Source organism: Lepidochelys kempii, chromosome 1 (genome assembly GCF_965140285.1).
Source record: "Lepidochelys kempii isolate rLepKem1 chromosome 1, rLepKem1.hap1, whole genome shotgun sequence".
NCBI classification, from domain to species: domain Eukaryota; kingdom Metazoa; phylum Chordata; order Testudines; family Cheloniidae; genus Lepidochelys; species Lepidochelys kempii.
This window is the reverse complement of record NC_136380.1, coordinates 338,407,193-338,430,982: the sequence shown is the minus strand read 5'-3', so window position 1 is coordinate 338,430,982 and position 23,790 is coordinate 338,407,193. Positions and strand designations below refer to the sequence as shown.

Below are 23,790 nucleotides of genomic sequence, written 5' to 3'. Positions count from 1 at the left end.
TGGATCCTGCAAGACAGACAGATTTCCCCCATGCTTCTAAAAATAGTCTGTTAATATATTTTATTATACAGAATTCAGATAAAATTTTTACCACTAAAAGAATAAAACAAATCTTGCTTAAACCATGTTAAAAAAAATACTTTAACTCCTGTTATAATAGAAATAAAATCTTTCTATCCCTTGCTTAAATTTAAGTATTAAAACCTTTATTTAAAAAAACAAAACTTGCTTTACATTGCTGAAACTCTTTGACAAACTGACGAGAGATTTAGTGTTTGCCCGCAAATTACTACAATCTGCTTTTTTAGCCCACCCAATCCCACTCACAACAAAATACATTTTACCTGCTCTTGCTATTATGGCAGCAGGTCCTGTGGGATCCCAATCCCACTGTAGGGCTCTACCACATGCTTCAGAGAGAATGAACAGAACAGGCAATCAAGTGATCCATCCCCTGTCCCCTCCCAGCTTCTGGAAATCAGAGGCTATGGACATCCAGATCATGGGGTTGCATCTCTGACCGTCTTGGCTAATAGCCATTGATGGACCTATCCTTCAGGAACTTGTCTAATTCTTTTTTGAACCCTGTTATACTTTTGGCCTTTATGATAACCCTGGCAAGGAGTTCCACAGGTTGACTGTGCGTCATCTGAAGACGCAATTCCTTTTGTTTGTTTTAAACCTGCTGCTTATTAATTTCACTGGGTGACCCCTTGGTTCCTGTGTTATGTGAAGGAGTAAATAACCCATTTCTTCAGATGAATAAAGAAGGGTTATTTACCCATGAAAGCTTATGCCCAAATAAATCTGTTAGTCTTTAAGGTGCCACCGGACTCCTCATTGTTTTTGAGGATACAGACTAACACGGCTACCCCCGGTACCTTTTTTATTCACTTTCTCTACTTGTGCTGCTGCTCCCACGAGAATCCAGAAATAAATATTCATTCCATTCATCCTTTTAAAATGTCAGAACTGAAGGCTTCCTATCGTGGTACAAAGATGTGCCGTATAAGACTGGCTTAGATTGGGGGTTGTTTAGGGTTTTTTAATATAGGTATCTAATAAAATATAAACACTCCCTATATCCTCAGTTTCTGCCCCTACTATGGAAGGAGACATGCTATTTAGTGATTCAGAACTGGTAATTGGGAGGATTGTTGGCACCTAACCTCTCTACATTGAAGTCCCTCCTGATGTTCTGTTTCTGCTGTGATGCCTACATGAAGACATCTGACTGAGGATAGCAAGTTTGAGGTGTACTTGGGAATAACTTTGTTTCAAAGAGATATCTAAACTAACTATCTAATCGCCTTCTATGATGAGATTACTGGTTCTGTGGATGAAGGGAAAGCAGTGGATGTATTGTTTCTTGACTTTAGCAAAGCTTTTGACACGGTCTCCCACAGTATTCTTGTCAGCAAGTTAAAGAAGTATGGGCTGGATGAATGCACTATAAGGTGGGTAGAAAGTTGGCTAGATTGTCGGGCTCAATGGGTAGTGATCAATGGCTCCATGTCTAGTTGGCAGCCGGTGTCAAGTGGAGTGCCCCAGGGGTTGGTCCTGGGGCTGGTTTTGTTCAATATCTTCATAAATGATCTGGAGGATGGTGTGGATTGCACTCAGCAAATTTGCAGATGATACTGAACTGGGAGGAGTGGTAGATACGCTGGAGGGCAGGGATAGGATACAGAGGGACCTAGACAAATTGGAGGATTGGGCCAAAAGAAATCTGATGAGGTTCAATAAGGATAAGTGCAGGGTCCTGCACTTAGGACGGAAGAACCCAATGCACAGCTACAGACTAGGGACCGAATGGCTAGGCAGCAGTTCTGCAGAAAAGGACCTAGGGGTGACAGTGGACGAGAAGTTGGATATGAGTCAGCAGTGTGCCCTTGTTGCCAAGAAGGCCAATGGCATTTTGGGATGTATAAGTAGGGGCATAGCCAGCAGATCGAGGGACGTGATCGTCCCCCTCTATTCGACATTGGTAAGGCCTCATCTGGAGTACTGTGTCCAGTTTTGGGCCCCACACTACAAGAAGGATGTGGATAAATTGGAGAGAGTCCAGCGAAGGGCAACAAAAATGGTTAGGGGTCTGGAACACATGACTTATGAGGAGAGGCTGAGGGAACTGGGATTGTTTAGTCTGCAGAAGAGAAGAATGAGGGGGGATTTGATAGCTGCTTTCAACTACCTGAGAGGTGGTTCCAGAGAGGATGGTTCTAGACTATTCTCAGTGGTAGAAGAGGACAGGACAAGGAGTAATGGTCTCAAGTTGCAATGGGGGAGGTTTAGGTTGGATATTAGGAAAAACTTTTTCACTAGGAGGGTGGTGAAACACTGGAATGCGTTACCTAGGGAGGTGGTAGAATCTCCTTCCTTAGAAGTTTTTAAGGTCAGGCTTGACAAAGCCCTGGCTGGGATGATTTAATTGGCGATTGGTCCTGCTTTGCGCAGGGGGTTGGACTAGATGACCTCCTGAGGTCCCTTCCAACCCTAATATTCTACGATTCTATGAACATTGCATTGTATTTATAAGAGGTGGTCAGTCACTAACTCAAGTCACTTTGCTCTACAAATTGGGGAGAGCCCAGAGGAGAGGCATAAAATGATAAAAAGTTTAGAAAACCTGACTTACGAGGACATGCTTAAAAAAAGGGGTGTGTGCGCTTAGTCTTGAGAAAAGAGGACATGGGTAGGGAGCTGATAAGTCTTCAGATATGTTCAGAGATGTTAAAACGAGGACCGTGATCAGTTGCTCTCTATGTCCCCTGAAGGTTGGCCAGAAGTAGTCTGCAGCAAAAGGTGACTTAGGTTAGATGTTAGGAAAAACCTTATAAGGATAGTTAAGCAGTGGAATAGGCTTTCGAATAAGATTGTGGAATCCCGGTCATTGAAGGATTTTAAGAACAGGTTGGACATCAGGGATGGTGTAGGTTTACTTGGCCTATTTTACATCACAGGGGGCTGGACTAGATGACCCCTTAAGGTCCCTTCCATCCCTACATTTCTATGAGTCTCAATCTTTATTTTTTGATAGTCTTTAAATTGTGAACTCTTCGATATGGTGCCTTTTCTGTCTGAACAGGGCCTAGCATGTTATGGGCACTACTGGAAATTAATAATACTCTTATCTGAGTTATTGCCCATTTCCCCACAATTTTAAAGAAGTTTGGGGTGCCCAAAATTGCAGCTCTGCTTTCTTTAGGAATGCTCAGTAACTGCAAGATCTTTATATTAATCTCACAGTGGAGCAGAGTTTACTGGTGCTGAATGATTTGTGCTATTCTCTTTAGAAAGAGAATGGTTCTTGCCTGATATAGCTGTCTAGTGTTTGCAATTTTCAAATCTTGAATTGTCTGAGTATACTTTCTTTCTCTGTAACAGGTTGGTAGTGAAATAGAAACCCTGAACCTGCAGGTGTCATCCCTCTTCAAAGAGCTTCAGGAGGCACATGCTAAATTGAAAGAAGCGGAGCTGATCCAGAAGAGGCTTCAAGAAAAGTAAGGCTCAGAAAAGGAAATGTTCTGCTGAGATGCTTGATTGTGCTGATGATAATCTTAATGTTCATAACCCCTTCTATCGGGGGAGTTTAACAAGCTTTAAAACATTAACTAGTGCTTTGAGACCTACTTATGAAAAGCACTATATTAAAGCTAGGTATTATTATTGATTAAACCTTAGGATACTTCTGAGAAGTGGATATGTATTAATTTCATTTTACAGGTGGGGAAAGAGGCCCAGCATCCAAAGGTATTTAGGCACCTGACTACTACTAATTTCAGTGGGAGTTAAGTGCCTAAAATACCTTTGAGGATCTAGTCCTCAGTGGCTTTCACAAGATCTGAGATGCCACCACAAGTCAAGCAGAGTTAGAAATAGACCACAGGAATCCTGATTTACTGACTGAGGATTTAATCCTTCCTGGTGTGAAAGGGCATTTTAAAATAAATGAAATCCCTTGAAGGAAGGGTTTTGCAATCTTAAAAAAAGCAATTAAGGGCCCAATTTGAACCATTATTCACAGGAGTTCTCAGCACACTTGAAAATCAGGCCACTTAATTAGGTGCATAAAAAAAGAAGGTAAGAGCCGCACTTTCGGCACCCATTTTAAAAAACTTTTAGCCACTATTCCCATCTTTTTGAGAGCGTATAACCGAAGGAAAACCTATGGTTCAATTTTTTTTATTTATTTATTTAATTTATTTATTTTACAGTTGTGCATGGGTTTTTCCTTCAGTCTCATGAAATAAGCTTTGGGGGTAAATTAATCACAAATGTAGGTTCTTTGTCTGATACCCATCATGATGATTTTCATCAGGAAAGGGAGATAGGAAAGATAACAACTCTTTCCTTTTGGTCAGGTGTCAGATACTTGAAAGAAAAAACTCTGCTACTTCTGCAGATTTGGATGAGAGGCAGCAGCTCCTATATACCATTAAAAAGCTGGAGCTTCAGGTGGAGAGCATGCAGTCAGAGCTCAAACTGGAACAAGCCAAAACAGAGGAAGAAAAGTGAGTGCGACAAGATTTTGAACCTTACAAAGAGATGGGTCAAGTGGGTGAGAATCTATGGTAATGTGTCCAAGGAGTGACTGAATCTCAGATGTGACTGTGTACACACACACACTCCCCCCCCTCCACATTAAATTGAGCTTGTAGAGATTAATCTGAACTGGAACCCTGGATCCAGATAGCCTCAGTTTATCAAAGTTTTGACAGTTCAAACCTCTGTACAATAGGCCCAAAGTGGATCTTCATATTCAAAGAGCCCCAACCTTTGGGGAAATCCCAGCTCTAACCTCTGACTTGTGCCCTTCTCTAGCTGTATACAAGTTGTACTTTGCTGTCTCAGGGACATGTTGCAGATCTAAACTGATCCCTGCCTTCAAATATTGGGTACATTAACTTACTGTGTCTAGCCTGAGGACAAATGTAAACTGGCTTCCCATCTTGGCTTTTTCCCTACAAAAGGGGAAGAAATGGGTAGGCTAGGCAAAGTGTTACTGTATTTTACTAAATTCTTCCTATGGAGCTGCACAAACATTCAAAACTATTGTGGGTAAGACTGTACTTGGCTAGTTACCCATATGCTGTCCCCAGCGTGTAGCATGGAGCCCATCTCCCAATCAGCAGGAATTTCTGCAGGTTGGTAGTTTTGTCCAGCAGCCAGTTAGTAATTTCACTTGCCTGGACTAAGTTTAATTTCCCCAGGTTGTTACACAGTAGGCATTTTCTTCATTTGGCTTACAAAAGAAAGTGGAGAAACAGCTGAATTCTTTTTTAAGGATAAATCTGAGGAACGTTCCCTCTGATGGTTACATCCAAATGATGGCTACATGTGACCAGCCATAAAACTGAACTACTCCAGTCTGACATACATAGATGCAAATTTTAGAATAGGCTGTGAAGGGCCTTGAAAGTCAAGACAAGCAGTTTATGCTTGCAGATACTGACCAAGGTCTACCAGGCATTTCAGTACCAAGGCAGATCAGTTGGATTATAACTGGCTCTCCTGAGCATTTCCTAATTTGTCACTTCCTTGGACCCAAAAGCTGCAATCAGTTATATGTAGGGCTTGAACATAATTACATTAAGGAAAGGCTTGGGAACTGAGCATTACTCTGGTGGGAACAAGACAGTACCCTGGATACTCTCAAATGTTTGTAGACATGTTCACATTGTTACTGGATGCTCTCTGGTCATGAGCACAGTGCTCTAGAGCAGTGGTTCTCAAACTGTGGGTCAGAACCCCCAAGTGGGTCACAGCCCCATTTTAATGGGGTCACCAGGGCTGGCATTAGACTTGCTGGAGCTTGGGGCCAAAGCCCAAGCCCCACTATCCGGGGCCAAAGCTGACAACTGAGGGCTTCAGTCCTGGATGGCAGGGCCCAGGTTACAGGCCTCCTACCTGGGCTGAAGACCCAGGCTTTGCCCCCCTCCCTCAGCCCAGGGCAGCAGGGCTCAGGCTTCCTCCTCCCAGGGTAGCAGGGGCTTGGGCAGGCTTAGGCCCCTTCCTGGGGGTCACAAAGCAATTTTTGTTGTTTGAAGGGGGTCACAGTCCAATAAAGTTTAAGAATCCCTGCTTTAGAGGAAGCAACCCAAATGGCCCAGAGGGCACCAGGAGAATGGATGAAGTCTCCTATACTCTAAGGTCAGAAGGGACCATCACGATCATCTAGTCTGACCTCCTGCACATTGCAGGCCACAGAACCTCACCCACCCATTCCTGTAGTAGACCCCTAAACTCTGGCTGAGTTACTGAAGTCCTCAAATCATGGCTTAAAGACTTCAAGTTATAGAGAATCCACCATTTACACTAGCTTAAACCTACAAATGACCCATGCTGCAGAGGAAGGCGAAAAACCAAGCTGCTCAGAAAGAGAGAGAAAAGGGCATGGGAAACACCAGTGCCTCCAAACTCTACTGGGATCAGTGTTTTGGTGAGACACTCCACAAATAAGAGTCATAAAAGAATTAAAAGCTGTTGAGACACTGATTCAAAAGCTTAGCTCATTCTGTTTTATTTAATGAAGAAATGTTAAAGAAGTGACTGTTCCATGGTCTGTAAGCACCTACCTGGATAGTATATGGCAATTTAATCTAGCAGAAAAAAGCATAATGAGATCCAATGGCCAGAAGCTGAAGCTAGACAAAGTCTGACTGGAAATAAGGGGCACATTTTTAACCATGAGGGTAAGTAGCCACTCTTTACCTAGGGACATGGCAAATTCTCCTTCACTTGAAGCCTTCTAGTCCAGACTAGCTCTCTTTTTTTGAAAAGATATGCTCTCTCTCTCTCTCTGAAGCTGTGGGCTTGATGCTGAAATTATTGGGTGAGAGTCTTTGGCCTGTAATGCAGGAGGCCTGATTTAAGTGATTGGAATGGTCCCTTCTGGACTTGAAATCTGTGAGAAGACTAGCTCCAGAGACCTTGAGAGAGAGAGGGTATGGTGAGGGGTAGAAGGCTACTTTTTATCAGACTGAAATATCATTTGTAAGTTGTTGACTGTTTTTTGCCCCTCCTTTTTTTTCCCCCTCCTGTAAAAGTAAAAAGTCAGACTGAAGAAAATTCTGATAGTTGATATAGTTAGTCCTTCAGCTTTCTGGATTCTGGATCAGTGTGTCTTAAACTCTGGAGATTTGAAAGTTTGATGGGAAGGAGTGATGAAAGAAATCCTAAAGCGGGAGCCAGTGGAACAATTTAACAAAATGGAAGATGATAGAAGGATCATTTCCATGTAATTTTTTTTGTCTTAAACAGGGCAAAGTTTTCTGACTTGCAGCATACCTACAGTAAGCTTCTCCCTGAACTCACTAATGCAATGAAAACCATTGAAGAACTAAAAAACAACGAGGTAAACTGGTTATGAAGAGAAATTGCAATGAATTTTAGGGGAGAGAAATGAATGTGGATTGTAACAATATTTTGGCCGAGGACTTCATGATTTTTCAGCTTTACCATACTAATGACCATTAAATCTATGCAGCTATGGTGTAAGGACAGACCTAGACATCTCCTGCTCCAAGAACACTAATGCCACCTCCCACCTCTTCAACTAAAGAACCACCACATCTCTGCTGTGTTACTACTGATATCCTCTGTAGGCTGCAAGCTACTGCAATGCGACACAGTTGCATACATTTGAGCAATTCTAAGTCTGTCCCAACTCAAGAGCCAGAAGTTAAGCATCTAAATATTAGTGTACTCTTAAGAAAGTAAGGTCTTTGGAGCAAGGATCATCTTTTTAGTTATGTTTTTTACAGTGCCTCACACGATCAGGTCCCAATCTATCACTGGGGTTCCTGGAATACATATAATAAAATACTATACAATGTATGTTGCAAAAGGGTTAATTAAACCTTAACTTTGAACTTGGTTGCTTTTCTCAGTACTTTTAACAGAGACCTTCCCCCCCCACCCCCCCTTTTTTTTTTAATACTGAATAGTAAGATCTCCTTCATAGACTGCATAAAGAGATTCCTTTTGGGCTTGACACAGTGGGGACTGGTGGGAACTGTATATCTGAGAGCTGGAAGTAGCCCTGAGCTGATAGATTTGGGGGTGGGGGGGGGGAGAGGAGAGAAGAAGTCAGGCCATTTAAATGAATTCTTCCTTGCAGTTGGAGAGAGTGGATAAGGCGGTGGTAGAGGACCTGAATAAAAAGCTAGAGCTGGCAGAGAGAGCGTTGGCTACAAAACAGCTACAGATGGATGAAATGAAGCAGACTATTGCTAAGCAGGAGGAAGACCTTGAAACCATGGCTGTCCTCAGAGCTCAGGTATGGGGTGCCCTTCAGAAAAGTCAGGGAGGCTTGGATAGTTCTCCTTCCTACTGTTCAGAAATTGGAAGGAAAACCCTAATGGCTTGAGCAATTGCTCTGATTAGTTTAAAACAGACTTACAAGAATCCAGATATATAATTCCCTTTTTGAGTTTCCCCTACAGATCTTTATAGAATCTGTACTTCTGTGAATTCCCAGCTTCCATTGGCCTTAGTGGATGGGATTTCTGGGAACTAAACGAGTCTGGAATGTGACAGTTTCACACCACCAATAAAAAGTTTGGTAGTTGATTTAGAACAAAAATCTATTTTCAGTGGGCTCCCTTAATGTTAGAGGGGTAGTTTTAGTCAAATTAAGTGAGGTCATGGATGTAAAGTGTGACTAGGAAGAAGGCTGGTCTTGAACTGGAACTCTGGAGTTCTGGGACCAGTTTCTAGCTCTGCTAGAGATTTTCTGTGTGACCTTGAACAAGTCACCTGCTCACTGTCTTTGCATCAGTCCTGCCTGTAAAATGGAGATGATGCCTGATTTCTTCCAGCCTCTCTTTGCTATTAGCTCTTTGGGTCTTGGACTAGGTCTTTCCCTGTGTATGTGCAGCTTCTAGCACAACTCAGGCACTGATTTTGGTTGGGGCTTAGAGGGGCTGTTTCAATACAAACACCACACTGGTTGGCTGTGTTGGCAAATGAGATTAATTTATACACGGATAGTGTTAGATCTGGTCTAAATAGTAATGCTGAACATGATTTTATTTTTTCTGACCAGATGGAGGTTTATTGTTCTGACTTCCACGCGGAGAGAGAAGCAAGAGAGAAGATACATGAGGAAAAAGAACAGCTGGCTGTACAGCTGACTTACCTGCTACAAGAGAAACATACGCTGGACAATCTTGGCAGGTGAGAAACTGATTAAGGGAAATTCCAAACAGGTTTCTGACTGAGCTGTCTGGATTGTCTTGTTGTCACTTGTGTTGGGGAGCTGGCTAGGGACTCGTTAAAATCAACATTGGCTTTAACGAGTGTTTAAAGCCACAACATATCTGTGCTCATCAATAAAGTTAAAAAACCACTCTGCTCTATAGTGAGCTAGCTGATTTAAACAAGAAGTTAGCCAGATGACAGAATAGTGAGCGTGTGTGCGAGATTGATCATCCAAAGAACTCAAAGCACCAAAATTAATTAAGCCATATGACACCCCCCCCAACCCTGTGAATTATGAAAGTATACTTATTTGAGAGATACATTTAAACTCAGTGGGTGAAAACCTGGCCCCACTGATTTCAGTGGGGCCAGGTTTTCACCTAAGGACTCTATAAATTGGCTTCATCTGAAACCCCATTTATTCAATTTTTCAAGTCTCTTCTAAAAATTAAGTCAATAGATACAGTTTATCTTAAAAGAAAACAAACCAACCATTCTGTTCACCACCAAGATGTCTAATATTTAGCTAGAATTAAGAGCAGAAAGGGCTTCACCGAGTTATTTCTGTACATAAAAAAGGCCATACTGGGTCAGACCAAAGATCCATCTAGCCTAGTATCCTGTCTTCTGATGTTGGCCAATGCCCCAGAGGGAGTGACCAGGTAATCATCAAGTGATCCATTCCCTGTAGACTTCTGTTCTTCCTCTTAGGTTAACGTCTCTTAAAAGGAAAAAGCCAAATTGATATCTAAGCTTTTATTTTATGATGATAATAATAATTTGTACTTAAATCATAAGATTGAAATTTGGCCCAGACACAGGAATAAACAATTTGGATAAGTAGACCCAATATTAATTAATTCCCCCTGTGCTTTCATTTGAATAGTTTTTCCTTCCATTTTTGTCCTAAACTATAATGCTGGTTATTCTGTGATTACTGTTATTGTGCTGCTCCTAAGAGACAAGTGCAGATCAGTCAGGGGTGGAGTAATATCTGGGTATATATAATCAATGAAGTATATTTTTTAATAACACCATAATAGAGGCTCAACCTAAATGTATACCCCAAATTAAAAAGAGGACCAAAAAATGCCACTATGGCTAAAAATCATAGTGAAAGAGGCGGTTAGAGGCAAAACGGCATCCTTTAAAAATCAGAAGTCAGATCCTGCTGAAGAAAATAGGGAGGAGCATAAACTTTGGCAAGTAAAGTGTAAAAGTATAATTAGGCATGCCAAAAAGAAGTTTGAAGAGCAACTGGCAAAAGACAAAAAGAGTTTGCTGTTAGTTTTTAATAAGTACATCAGAAGTAGAAAGCCTGCCAAACAATCAGTGGTGCCACTGGACAGTAGAGGTGCTAAAGGAAGATAGGGCCATTGCAGAAAAGCTAAATACGTTCTTTGCATCTTTCTTCACTGCAGGGAATGTGAGGGAGATTCCCACACCTGAACTATTCTTTTTAGGCTACAAATCTGAGGAACTGTCCCAGATTGAGGTGTTGTTAGAGGAAGCTTTGGAACAAATTGATAAATTAAAATAATAAGTCACCAGGAACAGATGGTATTCAGCCAGGAGTTCTGAAGGAACTCAAATGTGAAATTCCAGAACTATTAACTGCAGTATGTAATTTATCACTTAAATCAGCTTCCGTACTAGATGACTGAAGGATAGCTAATGTAATGCCGATTAGTAAAAGGGCTCCAAAGGGGATCCTGGCAATTACAGGCCAGTAAGCCAAACTTCAATGCCAGGCAAACTGAAACTACAGTAAAGAACAATCAGAATGAGGACACATAAATGAACACTATTTGTTTGTGGGGGGGGGGGAATAATCAACATGGCTTTTGTAAAGGGAAGTCATGCTTCATCAATCTACTAGAACTCTTTGAGGGGGTCAACAAACATGTGGACAAGGGTGATCCAGTGGCTATAGGGTACTGGGACTTTCAGAAAGCCATTGACAAGGTGCCTTATCAAAGGCTCATAAGCAAAAAAGCAGTCAGGGGATAAACGAGAAACAAAGGCTAGGAGTAAATGGCCAGTTCTCAGAATGGAGAGAGGTAAACGGTGGTGTCCCCCAAGGATCTGTACTAGGGCCATGTAACGGGCTTGCACTCACTTCTTACGAGCACCCCCTGGTTGAGTGCGTGTGCCTGGACACACTCTCTACCTGTCTCAGCCCTCCGGCCAAGTTATACACAGTGTCTGTGAGATAAAAGCAAACCCCTTTCAGGGTACAAGTCCAGCTCTGTAATGTCTGTTTTGAAATCAAGCAGAGCCTCAGGGCTTCTTCTCTGGAGGCAATGTCTTCACCCTCTTAGGGCCTTTCCAGCCACAACTCTCCAGCTGGGCCACTGCAGTTCAGTCCCCCATGCCCCTCTGCCCCAGGGATGCCTTAATGTCCAGGCCACTCCCCCCTGTGGCTTATGGGGCTTGGAGGGGACCCAGGCCCACCCACTACTCCAGGTCCCAGCCCAGGGACCCTGTAGTTAGCAGCTGTCTGCTGCATCCCTTTATCTAAGTTATGCAACTGCTCTAATTCCCTGGGCCACTTCCCCACTGCCCTGTGCCATCTACACCCTTACCTCAGGGCTTTGTCCTGATAGAGTCCCCGCAACCAGCTCAGGGCTCCTTCTTGCTGTCCCAGTACTACCTTGTCCAAGGTCCTGCAGCTTCCTCAGCCAGCCACACGCCATCCACACTTCTCCAGCTTGGACAAGGAACTGAACTCACTCTTGCTCTGCAGCTCTTCTTGTACTGACCTACTGGGTCCTGATTGGCTGCCTCCCACACAGTCACTCTAGGCAGCTTGGAGGACCTCTGTACTGCCCTTTGCTGGGGCGAGGTGTAGCAGGGGGCCTCAGGGCCTACACCACCCCCTCACACAAGATTGAAGTGGTGCTCTTGCAGGTAATGTCTTTGCTTACCCAGCCTTTTGCCCTAGTTTCACAGGGTATTTACTTTCTCCAACCTTTCTGTCTGAAGAATTCCTTTGCCTGTACCCCCGTTTGTCATGGTTCTCCCTCCCTGGCCTCTCTTATCCAGGGAGCATTAATAGTCCTTGCCCTGGTCTCTCTGGGTTTCCCTGCCAGGCCTCTCTGCCTGGAGAGATTTGGCAGTCTCTCACCCCAGTGAATCAGGGTCTTCTCCCTCAGGCCTTTCTCCCTGTAGAGCTATTTACTTTCTGCCTTGGTTGCTCAAGGTCTTCCCTCCCAGGCCTATCTCTGCCCCTTTTTTGGTCAGGGTTCCCTCCCAGGCCTCTCTGCCTGAAGAGATTTTTCAGATCAGGGTCCTTCCTTAACTAGCTCTGTGGCACACCCGTCAGTTATGCCCTGCTTCTTCAGGGTACTTCACTCCCAGACCTTTCTACCTGGAGAGCTAGTCATGATAATCTCTGCCCTGGTGCCTCAGGGTTTCTCTCCTAGGCCTCTCTACTGGGAGAGCTTTTAACAATTCCTTGCCCCAGTTAGCCTGGGTTCCTCTCAAACCTCTGTCTGGAGAGCTATTCACTGCAGTCTCTGCCATTGTCTATCAGTTTCTCTTCCAGGCCTCTTTACCTGGAGAGCTTTTAATGGTTGCATTGCCCCAGTTAGTCAGGGTTCCTCTGACCCCTTTGTCTGGAGAGGTTTTCGTTGCTCAGTCTCCCTGGGAGCTCCTTTTATTTGGAGCCAACCTATCTCAAAGGTGGGCTCGACCAAAGTTACTCGTTAACCATGTTCTTTAGCCAAGGGGGAACTTCTTGTTTGGCTGACACTAGAAAGTTAACCAGGTCCTTGGCAATACCCCTGTCTTCCTCAGATAAATATGAAGTGACCACAGCCTGGGGTCCCTGTTTTTGTAGGTTACCCATACAGTGAACACAACCCGTCATTCAGTGGCATGTCATAATCTACCACATGCAGGGCATTCAAATCGTCAAAGCCTTTTATCGCCTTTAGGGTGATTAACAGAGCTGGGTTTTCCCCTGAAATAAACTCTTACTGTGGCCTCCTGATCTGGAGAGGAGTCCTTCTGGATGCAACTGCTTGCACACACTTCAGAGTTAAGGATCTCTCTGTTCAGGTTCAGATCCCTTCTAGGGTTTCCAAAGACCAGGGACTGTACTGTTTTGCCCACTGCTTTCAATACTTGGCTTAGCAACACCCACTTTGTTGTTTCCATACCCACACTATTGTATGAATGACATCCAGCATGTTAGGACCACTTTTACCTTCCTTTTTCCTCTGAGAAGTGCTTCTCTTTTTAGCAGAGATCTGCTTGTGGCCTTGCTCTGCCACCACTTCAAGATTCTGCGGTTTTATAGCCACAGTCTGGCAGCTCTCCGCTTCAGTGGGAAGCTGTATATCCCTGTCCAAGCTATCTTCCTTCTGTAGTGACCTCAGACCACATAATTCCAGCTCTTTCTCCTTAGCCAAATTGCACTTTGATCCTGGCTGGACCTTGAGCAGGTTCTGGAGCCTAGTCAGCTCCTTTTGCAGCAGAAAGCACTGCTGTTCCCCCTTCTCCACTCTGAGGTGGGTCTGCTCTTGCTCCCATTTTACTGATTGAAACCACCTCCATTCTATTCTCTGAATCTGGGTCTCATAAGCCTTCAACCTGTTACTTAGTTCATGCCGGAGAGCATTCATCCGGTTTGGCAGGTTGTAGGGGTGCCTGGTGCCCAACCAAGAGTCCTGGCTATCAGTCATTCTTTGAGCTCCCAGGCCCTGTGAAACAGGTTTCCCTCTGTCTGACACCTCCCGTCAGGGAACCCCGCTGTCCTCTCATTGGGCTCTTCTCCACCGGAGTAATTTCAGAGCCCTGGTCCTGTCTCAGTTCCTGCAACACATTAGATACATTCCCCATGCTCTCTTCCCTCATAACAGAGACTAGGTCTTTCCTTCAGCGAAAGCGTTCTTCAAACCCCACAACTGCTTTCTCATTTCTGTCCTGTGGGCCTCAATCCTGCTTCTTTTTCTAGCCCAGGTTTGCCAATTATGGGGAGGCCTGGGTCTATGATAGGACTAGTACTGCCTTCCTGAGTTAGAATTTTTCCTCAGGGCAATACCTACTTGTGTGACTCATTTCCCCCTAATAGAAACCAGTTGTCCCTGGGGTAGCCTTCCAAGCCCTAAACTGAGTCCTGATAGTCCTCTGCTCCACCTTCACTACAGCCTGAGCCTCAGTCATTTGTGGCCAGGTGTCTTGGTCAGCCTGGCCTTCACTGGTCTCAGTGGCTTTCACAGCAACTGGCCTGGCCTTACAAGCCATGGTTGTATCAGGGTAAACCCATCTCACCTGCCCCACTTGCCCATAGTACCTGCAGCTCCACGGTGGGGTCTTCCGACTCTTTCCCTCACAGCATCTGCAGTGGCTGGGCCTGGCTGTCAAGCTCCCTGCCACGCCTGAGACTGGTGATCCTGGAGTTGCTGCTGTTAAAGCCCCTCCAGGGTTTTGCCATGTGGCTGCTGGGCAGCTTGCTGGGACTTTACAGCTGCTGGCCAAGAGCTCTTATTTGCTCTTCCATGATCCCGTTGTTTGCAGGGGCTGGTCTGAATAAATCCAACTTCTGGTTCCAGTGTAACAGGGTTGTACTCACCTCTCACGTGCACCCCCTGACTGAGTGTGGGCCTGCACACTCTCTCTCCCTGTTTTTGGTGGGCCTTTGCTGACTCAGCCCTCCATCCAAGTCATATACAGTCTGTCTGTGAGATAAAAGCAAAGCAAATCCCTTTTGGGGTACAAATCCAACAGGGGTCTCTCTGAGTGCCCTCTATAATATCTCAGTTTGTCCCTGCTCCAGAATAGAACAGTGCCCCAGGGCTCCTTCTCTGGAGGCAATGTCTTCACCCTCTTAGGGCCTTTCCAGCCACAACTCTCCAGCTGGGCCACTGCAGTTCAGTTCCCCCCTTTGGGGGTGCCTCAGTGTCCAGTCTATTCCCACCTTGGGGCTTATGGGGAGTTGGGGGGGGGGGGACCCAGGCCTGCCCACTACTCCGTGTCCCAGCCCAGGGACCCTGTAGATAGCAGCTGTCTGCTGTGTCCCTTTATCTAAGTCGCGCTGCTGCTCTGATTCCCTGGGCCACTTTCCCATGGCCCTGCACCATCTTCACCCTGACCTCAGAGCCTTGTCCTGATGGAGTCCCTACAACCAGCTCAGGGCTCCTTCTCACTCTCCCTTGCTTCTGACAGCTTTACCTCATCTGAGATTCTGCAGCTCCCTCAGCCAGCTACACACCATCGATGCTTCTCCAGTTCTAGCAAGGAACTGAACTCCCTCGTCCCCTACAGCTCTTCTTATTCTGACCTGCTGGGCCCTGATTGGCTGCTCCCCACACAGCCACTCTAGGCAGCTTGGAGGACCTCTCTATTGCCCTTTGCTGGGGTGGAGTGTGGCTGGGCCACAAGGACTCCAGCAGAGGGCCTCAGGGCCTAGTCCACCCCGTCACAGACCAGCACTGTCAACATTCATAAATGATCTGGGAAAAGGTATGAGCAGTGAGGTGGCAAAGTTTGCAGACTATACAAAATTACTCAGGATAGTTAAGTCCAAAGCAGACTACAAAGAGTTACAAAGGTATCTCACAAAACTTGGGTGACTAGGCAACAAAATGGCAAATGAAATTCAATGTTGATCAATGCAAAGTAATGTAGACTGGCAAACATAATCCCAACTATACATAAAAAACGATGGGATCTAAATTAGCTGTTACCACTCAAGAAAGAGATCTTGGAGTCATTGTGGCTAGCTCTCTGAAAATATCCACTCAATGTGCAGCATCAGTCAAAAAAGCTAACAACGTTAGTAACCATTAGGAAAGGTATAGATGATAAGACAGTAAATATGATTATGCCACTAAATAAATCCATGCTACGCCCACATCTTGAAGACTCTGTGCAGTTCTGGTTGCTCCATCTCAAAAAAGATATATTAGAATTGGAAAAAGTATAGAGAAGGGTCATAAAAATGATTAGGGGTATGGAACAGCTTCCTTATAATGACAGATTTAAAAGACTGGGACTGTTCAGCTTGGAAAAGAGACAGGTAAGAGGGGGTTATGATAGAAATCTATAAAACCATGAATGGTGGAGAAAATTAATAGAGAAGTGTTATTTGCCCTTTCACAAAACACAAGAATCAGGGGTCACGTGATGAAATTAATAGGCAGGTTTAAAACAAACAAAAGGAAGTACTTCTTCATACAACACACAATCAACCTGTGGAATTCGTTGCCAGGGGATGTTGTGAAGGCCACAACTATAACTGGATTCAAAAAAGAATTAGATAAATTCATGGAGGATGGGTCATCAATGGTTATTAGCCAAGATGGCCACAGACACAACCCCATGCTCTGGATGTCCCTAAGCCTCTGACTGCCAGAATCTGGGAGTGGACAATGGGATGGATCACTCGATAAATTCCCCCATTCTGTTCATTTCCTTCTGAGGTATCTGGCATCGGCCACTGTCAGAAGACAGAATATGGGGCTAGATGAACCATTCATCTGACCCACTGTGGCCATTCGTATGTTCTTATGCAGTGAGATCTTTGGGATTCCAGTTTTTATTCAAATTAACAATAAAAAATGTAAAACGTTGTTGATAAGTAGGACTGTCGCTTAATCGCAGCGATTAACTCAAAAAAATTATTCGCGATTTTTAAAAATCACAATTAATTGCCGTTTTAATCGCACTGTTAAGCAAAAGAATACCAATTGAAATGTATTAAATATTTTTGGATGTTATTTTACATTTTTATACATATTGTATTCTGTGTTGTAATTGAAATCAAAGTGTATATTTTTTATTACAAATATTTGTACTGTAAAAATTATAAGAAATAGTATTGTTCAGTTCACCTCATACAAGTACTGTAGTGCAAGCTCTTTGTCATGAAATTGCAACTAAAAATTTAGATTTTTATTTTTATTTTTTTACTGTATAACTGCACTCAAAAACAAAACAATGTGAAACTTCAGAGCCTACAAGTCCACTCAGTCCTACTTTTTCTTCAGCCAATCACTAAGCCAAACAAGTTTACATTTACAGGAGATAATGCTGCCCTCTTCTTAATTGACAATGTCACCAGAAAGTGAGAACAGGCTTTTGCATGGCACTTTTGTAGCCGGCATTGCAAGGTATTTATGTGCCAGATATGCTAAGCATTCGTATGCTTCTTCATGCTTCGGACACCATTCCAGAGGACATGCTTCCATGTTGATGACGCTCATTTAAAAAAAAAAAAAGCCTTAATTACGTTTATGACGGAATTGTATGTCCCCGGCTCTGTTTTACCCACCTTCTGCCATATATCTCATGTTATAACATTCTCAGATGATGACCGAGCACATGTTGTTCATTTTAAGAACACTTCCAGTGCAGATTTCACAAAATGCAAAGAAGGTACCAATGTGAGATTTCTAAAGATAGCTACAGCACTTGACCCAAGGTTTAAGAATCTGAAGTGCATTCCAAAATCTGAGCGGGACGAGTTGTGGAACATGCTTTCAGAAGTCTTAAAAGAGCAACACTCTGCTGCAGAAACTACAGAACCTGAACCACCAAAAAAGAAAATCAACCTTCTCCTGGTGGCATCTGACTCAGATAATGAAAATTGAACATGTGTCAGTCCACTCTGCTTTGGATGGTTATTGAGCAGAACCCATCACCAGCATGGAAGCATGTCCCCTGGAATGGTGGTTGAAGCATGAAGGGACATATGAATCTTTAATGCATCTGGCACGTAAATATCTTGCGATGCCGGCTGCAACAGTGCTATGAGAACACCTGTTCTCACTTTCAGGTGATGTTGTAAACAAGAAACAGGCAGCATTATCTCCTGCAAATGTAAACAAACTTGTTTGTCTTGGTAATTGGCTGAACAAGAAGTAGGACTGAATGGACTTGCAGGCTCTAAAATTTTACGTTTTATTTTTGAATGCAGGTTTTTTTGTACATAATTCTACATTTGTAAGTTCAACTTTCATGGTAGAGATTGCACTACGGTACTTGTATGAGGTGAATTGAAAAATACTATTTCTTTTGTTTTTTACAGTGCAAATACTTGTAATCAAAAAAATATAAAGTGAGCACTGTACACTTTGTATTCTGTGTTGTAATTGGAATCAATATATTTGAAAATGTAGAAAATATCTAAAAATATTTAAATAAATGGTATTATTATTGTTTAACAGTGCAGTTAATCACGATTAATTTTTTAGTCGCTTGACAGCCCTACTGATAAATTATACATGCATTTGACAGTATCCATGTGTTGGCAGTACAATCGAAGGGAGTTGAGAATTTGAAACCAAATTGGAACCTTGGAATGCTGTTCCAGAACTTCACTCCTCTGAGAGATAGAAAGTTTTATGTAATTTCAAGCCTAAACTTATTGCTGGCCAATTTATATCCATTTGTTCTTGTGCCAACATTGGACCTTAATTTAAACAACTCCTCTCCCTCTCTGGTGTTTATGCCTCATATGTATTTAGAGAGCAATCGTATCTCCTCTCATCCTTTGGTTAGGCTAAACAAGCCAACGTCCATAAGTCTTCTCTCGTAAGATTCCTCTGATCATACTAGTAGCCCTTCTTCTGCACCTGTTCCAGTTTGAATTCATCTTTCTTCAACATGGGAGACCAGAACTTTACATAGTATTTCAGATGAGGTATCACCAGTGCCAGGTCCAATGTTACTAATGCTTCCCTATCACTCCTGGAAATACCTCACCTTAGGCATCCTAGGATTTCATGAGCCTTTTTCATGGCCACGTTGGTGGTTCATAGTCAGCCTGTGGTAGGCCTTGGTGCATTGGTTGTTCTCCTCCTCTGTTGTTTACAACTTATAAGTCCCCAACTTATAGCAGAAATTCTTGTTAGTCCCTAAGTGAATGATCTTGCACTTTTCACTATTACATTTCGTCCTATTTCTATTACTCCAGTTTTCAAGGTCATCCAAATCTCCTTATATGATATTCTGGTCCTCTCCATATTTACACTATCTCCTAGCGTTGTTCCCCTGCAGACTTTACTGGTACACTTCCACTTTTTGTGCCAGGGTGTAGCAAAGCGATGGCTCACTGCTGCGGCGCCTCCTGCTGGTCATCTCGGGAATTAGCTCTTTCTAGCACACGGAGCACCCTCTGCAGGTTGGTGGCTCGCCTGCTGCTGGCCCCGTGTCCCTCCCAGACCCCGGTGACCTTTACCTCAAAGTTCTGACCCAGCAGTACCCCTTCGCTCTAGGTCTCCTCTAACCCCCAACCCTCTAAACCCACCTTGCCTCAGTGGCTACTGCCAGTCATCATCTAGCCCCCGCTCATTGGGGCAGACTGCAGTGTCATGGCCACTCATCATTGGCAAGGGGTTGGACCAGCTGCCTCTACCTAACCCCAGGCTACACCTCTGTAGCCTCAGTACCTGCTTTGGGCCTTATCCAAGGCCTCATCCTGGGGAGTTGCCAGGCTGGAGCTCCCCAGCTCCTCTTGTCTTTCCCCAGTGCTGCTCTACCTCAGTTACTCTGCACAGCTCCCAGGCAGCCAGCTCCAGGGCTAGAGTCAGACTCTTCTTCAGGTTCTGGCCCACAGCCCTCTTATTAGGGCCAGCTGGGACCTAATTATGCTGGCCACAGCTGTGGCTGCTTCCCCAATCAGCCTAACTTGGCTGCTTTTAACCCCTGTTCTCCAGGAGTGGGGCAGCCACCCCAGTACACAGAGTCATTAATTAAAATATAAAATAAGATTTGTCCCAAGACAGATCCTTCACTGGTAACCTCCCTCCAGCCTGACAGTTCACCTTTCAGCATGACCCATTGTAGTCTTCACATTTTCTTACCCACCTTTCAATTCTCATATTAATCCCCATCATCTCCAAGACATGTAGCCCAAAATATTTTCCTGTATAACTTTGTCTTTTAACACTTACAATTGTGCATTAAATTATTTGCGTCCTGAGAATGTTCCAAAGGACAGAGTTCTAAGCACTTGTCCTAGGGCAGAAGCCTCTGTGTTGATGCCATACTACCTTCATAGAATCATATTTAAGGTCAGAAGGGACCATTACGATCATCTAGTCTGACCTCCTGCACAAAGCAGGCCACAGAATCTCCCACTTTAAAATTCTTCCCTTCAGCAGTTCGTATCAGACAATCCTTCTGCTTTCCCTATTGTTCGAGGTTCGTTTCTCTTCCTAATAGGCTTTGTGTGTGTGCTTGACAACGAACAGCCTCTTAAATTCTTTAATCTCTGCAGAAGCTCTTTGGTGGAAATGCAGAGTCGTCATGGAGCCAGAGCATCAGTGGATCAAGATCATTCACCTCATCTTGTACAACGAGGTAAATTAACAGAAGATAATTGTTATGGCATCAAATCCTGGGCCTGGCCCTGCTGTGCCCAGTATAAGCCAGCTTCGCATTGCTGCCTGGGCCAGTCAAGTGGCACAATACTGAGCACTCTCAGGACTGCCTTGTCTTAGCCCAGCAGCCCGCAGGGCCTTTTTGTAACTGAAGATAGGCCAGCAAATGCAGCTCCCTAGCTACAGTCCACGGGGCTATCAATATGGCATCTTTTGCCAGCACTTAATTCACATTTTCACAAAAGAGTGAAAATCCAGTTTAACATAGTTTTAATTCTCTTTCTCTGCAGGCACTGATCCTCAGGACTGGCGGCAGCACCAGAGGAACATTCCAGTACATTCCTGTCCCAAGTGTGGAGAAATTCTACCTGACATGGACACGCTTCAGATCCACGTTATGGACTGTATCATCTGAATGCTGATCTCCAACTCTTCATAAATGGAAATTTTCACATGCCAAGCAAATGCATTCTTTCCCTCTAGAATAGGGCCTGATCCTACTCCCCATGAAGTTTTACAGGGTTTTTCCACTGATTTCATTGACAACAGGGCAACACCACTTTTTTTTTTTTTTTTTTAAAGCATTTCCATTTGCTTTAGGGAAGAGAGAATTTTCATATTGTAAAATGAGTTGCTAATTTATGGAATTCCACATATATCTGCTGTGGTGGAATCTTTAACCATCCTCTAACAGCAAGCTCGACTTCTCATAGTTTATGATCACTCAGAGCAGAGAATGATTCACAGTATCTGGCTGAATTAATGCAGTCAAAGGAGAAACAAGATAGATATAGCTGTTCAATTTATATATGAGAGATGAAGTGGTTACAGGCTTAATCAGGAAGCTAACTCATGTTTGAGAAGCTTTTAATAAAATGGAATAGTTTTGTATTCATTACACATTTGAAATGAATCCTGCTCTTGCGCTGAATAGCAATTTTATTGAATTCCCTGTAACCAGGCTAATCTGATGTTAGATTCTTGATACTGTAGTTTGTGTACTCTTTGCTTTTACCAGATATGGGCAAAGTGTAAGATTAAACCGGTTGGGTCTGATATATGTAGCTGCTGCTATATTAAAGTCATTTGGTTTTAGAGAACAGTTCACAATTTAAAGAAGTTGTCTTTACTCCTCTCAATTGTAATAAATTCACCTGAACTTGTATAGTAGATCTCAAAATATTTTGCTGGAAACAGGTATGGTGGATGTAACTTAATCATTGAGGAGAGTTAATTGAGTTTCATGTTCACGAGACAAAAATAAATCTGTTGTAAAACACAAGAACCAACTTTGCAATTTGTGCATATTTTAGATCTTTATTATATTCTGGATTGGCTTTTTGTCCATATGTATTTCCAATAGGAAACTGTGTTGGGCTAGGTCTTTTGATGCTCTCAGAGGTGTGTGCATGTATTCTTTGCTTATATAATATCAAGTCTAAAAACTATCACCCTCTTCCTCGGGATTGTGGTGGGATTCCAGCTCAGCCCCTCAATCTGCTGCTTCTGTTGAATTACCATTGAAATCTAGAATGCAAAATCTACTGTGACAGCAACAACAACAAAAAAAAGAAGTGGGCACTGTGCTATTTTTCCAAAGTTGAGGGGAAGGGTAATTGTACACATCAGATGTAGATGGTCAGTGTTTTTCATATGTCACTTTATTAATTATTTCTTGGTTTGCCCTTATATTTTTGAGGTTGACCATTATGTAATAACCATAAATGTTTCAGTCCATTAGTATTGTGCAGCAGTATTAAAGCTTATGTCCTTGTTAGCTGCTGTCATTAGAAAGACTGATTTCACAAGTGCTGAACTTCTATTGCCGTCAGTGGAAGCTGTGAGTACTTGGACCTATGAAAAATCAAGCACACAGGAACATGTACTGCAGTAGGATGACATGCCATCCAGTAGAGAAGGCAGTACTCCTACACAAATGTGAAGAACAATGTGCAAGCAAAGCGTTTTTTTTTTATAGCTGATACTTTGCACTTGGTGTACGTTTTCATCAAAGGATCCTCGGGATACTTTACCAACACTAAGGCCAAGTCTAAACTACAAAGTTTTTCTGACACAAGTTACATCAGCATACAGGTGCCACAGTTAGAATATTGCTTGTCATATGTATATTTGGCTCCTTCTGTCGGCGCAGCACTTACTCACCAGAAGTGCCTGTGTCAATTCACAGTGCGGTGCACCATGGGTTAGTATCCCATTGTGCAACCCACCATCGTTCAGCGTGCTGTCTTTTGGGTGGTTTTGGCAATGCATGGTGGGGCAGAAATGACTTGTGCAGTGGTGACAGGGAGCAAGGGGTCTCATAATGTTCTCCATCTCATAATATTATCTCTATCCCATAATTTTCATGCCTATTTTCAATTTCCCACAAAACCCACGTGGGACTTGTCGCTGTCTACCGTCTCGGATAGGAGTATGGAGACTGCATAGCTCAGCATTATTGTCATAAGTGTTGCAAGCATAGGACGCATTGTCCTCTGGCATTCGCAGAGCCTCAACAAGAATCATGGGGAACATGATGATTTCCTAGTGGTCAGTTTGCTGTGGGACCTAGAACCAATTCAAGGCTGTAGGTGACCTGCACAGAGCAGCTGCAAATGGTGAAGTGCCACTTCTGGGTCCAAGAAATGAGCGCTGACTGATGGGATCACATTGTAATGTAATGCAGATTTGGGATGATGAACGGTGGCCGCAGAACTGTCGTATGCACGAGGCCATATTCCCAGATCTGTGTGCTGAGCTTGCCTCAGCCATTCAATGCAGGGACGCCAAATTGAGAGCTGCGCTGACAGTGGAAAAGCGAGTGATGATCATACTGTGGAAATTTGAAAGCCAGATTGCTACTGGTTAGTGGGAAGTCATTTTGGAGTGGAAAAATCTACTGTGTGGACAGTTGTCATGCAAGTGTGCAACCAGCTCCAGCTACTCAGGACTGAGAATCTTAGCAATGTGCAGGACATAGTGGATGGTTTTGCAGCTGTGGGGTTCCTGAACTGCAGTGGAGTGATAGACAGCATGTACATCTCCATTTGGCCCCAGACCAATGGAAAGGGCTCCTTTTCCATGGTTATGCAAGCGCTGATGGATCACTGGGGTGTTGACTGGTTGGGGAAGGTGATGACACTCACCTCTTTAACAACACAGTGCTCTTTAGAAAGCTGCAAGCAGGGACCTTCTTTTGCAACGGTCAGATTATCATTGGCAATTCTGAAATGCCAATAATGATCTTGGGGGATCC

At 43.6% G+C, this 23,790-nt stretch overlaps 1 protein-coding gene across 5 annotated transcripts in view; it reads left to right on the top strand.

Moving 5' to 3' along the window:
• Positions 1–21,819, top strand: part of OPTN (optineurin) — a 42,455-nt gene extending 20,636 nt beyond the window's left edge. For 3 of the 5 annotated variants that reach the window (XM_073328742.2, XM_073328744.2, XM_073328743.2), the window contains exons 8-14: positions 3,388–3,503; positions 4,365–4,514; positions 7,264–7,357; positions 8,123–8,281; positions 9,050–9,180; positions 20,432–20,514; positions 20,825–21,819. In XM_073328742.2, coding sequence (XP_073184843.1) covers positions 3,388–3,503; positions 4,365–4,514; positions 7,264–7,357; positions 8,123–8,281; positions 9,050–9,180; positions 20,432–20,514; positions 20,825–20,949 — 858 coding nt within the window. In that variant the 3' untranslated portion in view covers positions 20,950–21,819. Of the gene's footprint in view, positions 1–3,387; positions 3,504–4,364; positions 4,515–7,263; positions 7,358–8,122; positions 8,282–9,049; positions 9,181–20,376; positions 20,411–20,431; positions 20,515–20,824 lie in introns of those variants that run through there. The other 2 variants (XM_073328746.2, XM_073328745.2) reach the window with 2 other exon arrangements.
• The last annotated feature ends 1,971 nt before the right edge of the window (positions 21,820–23,790 follow it).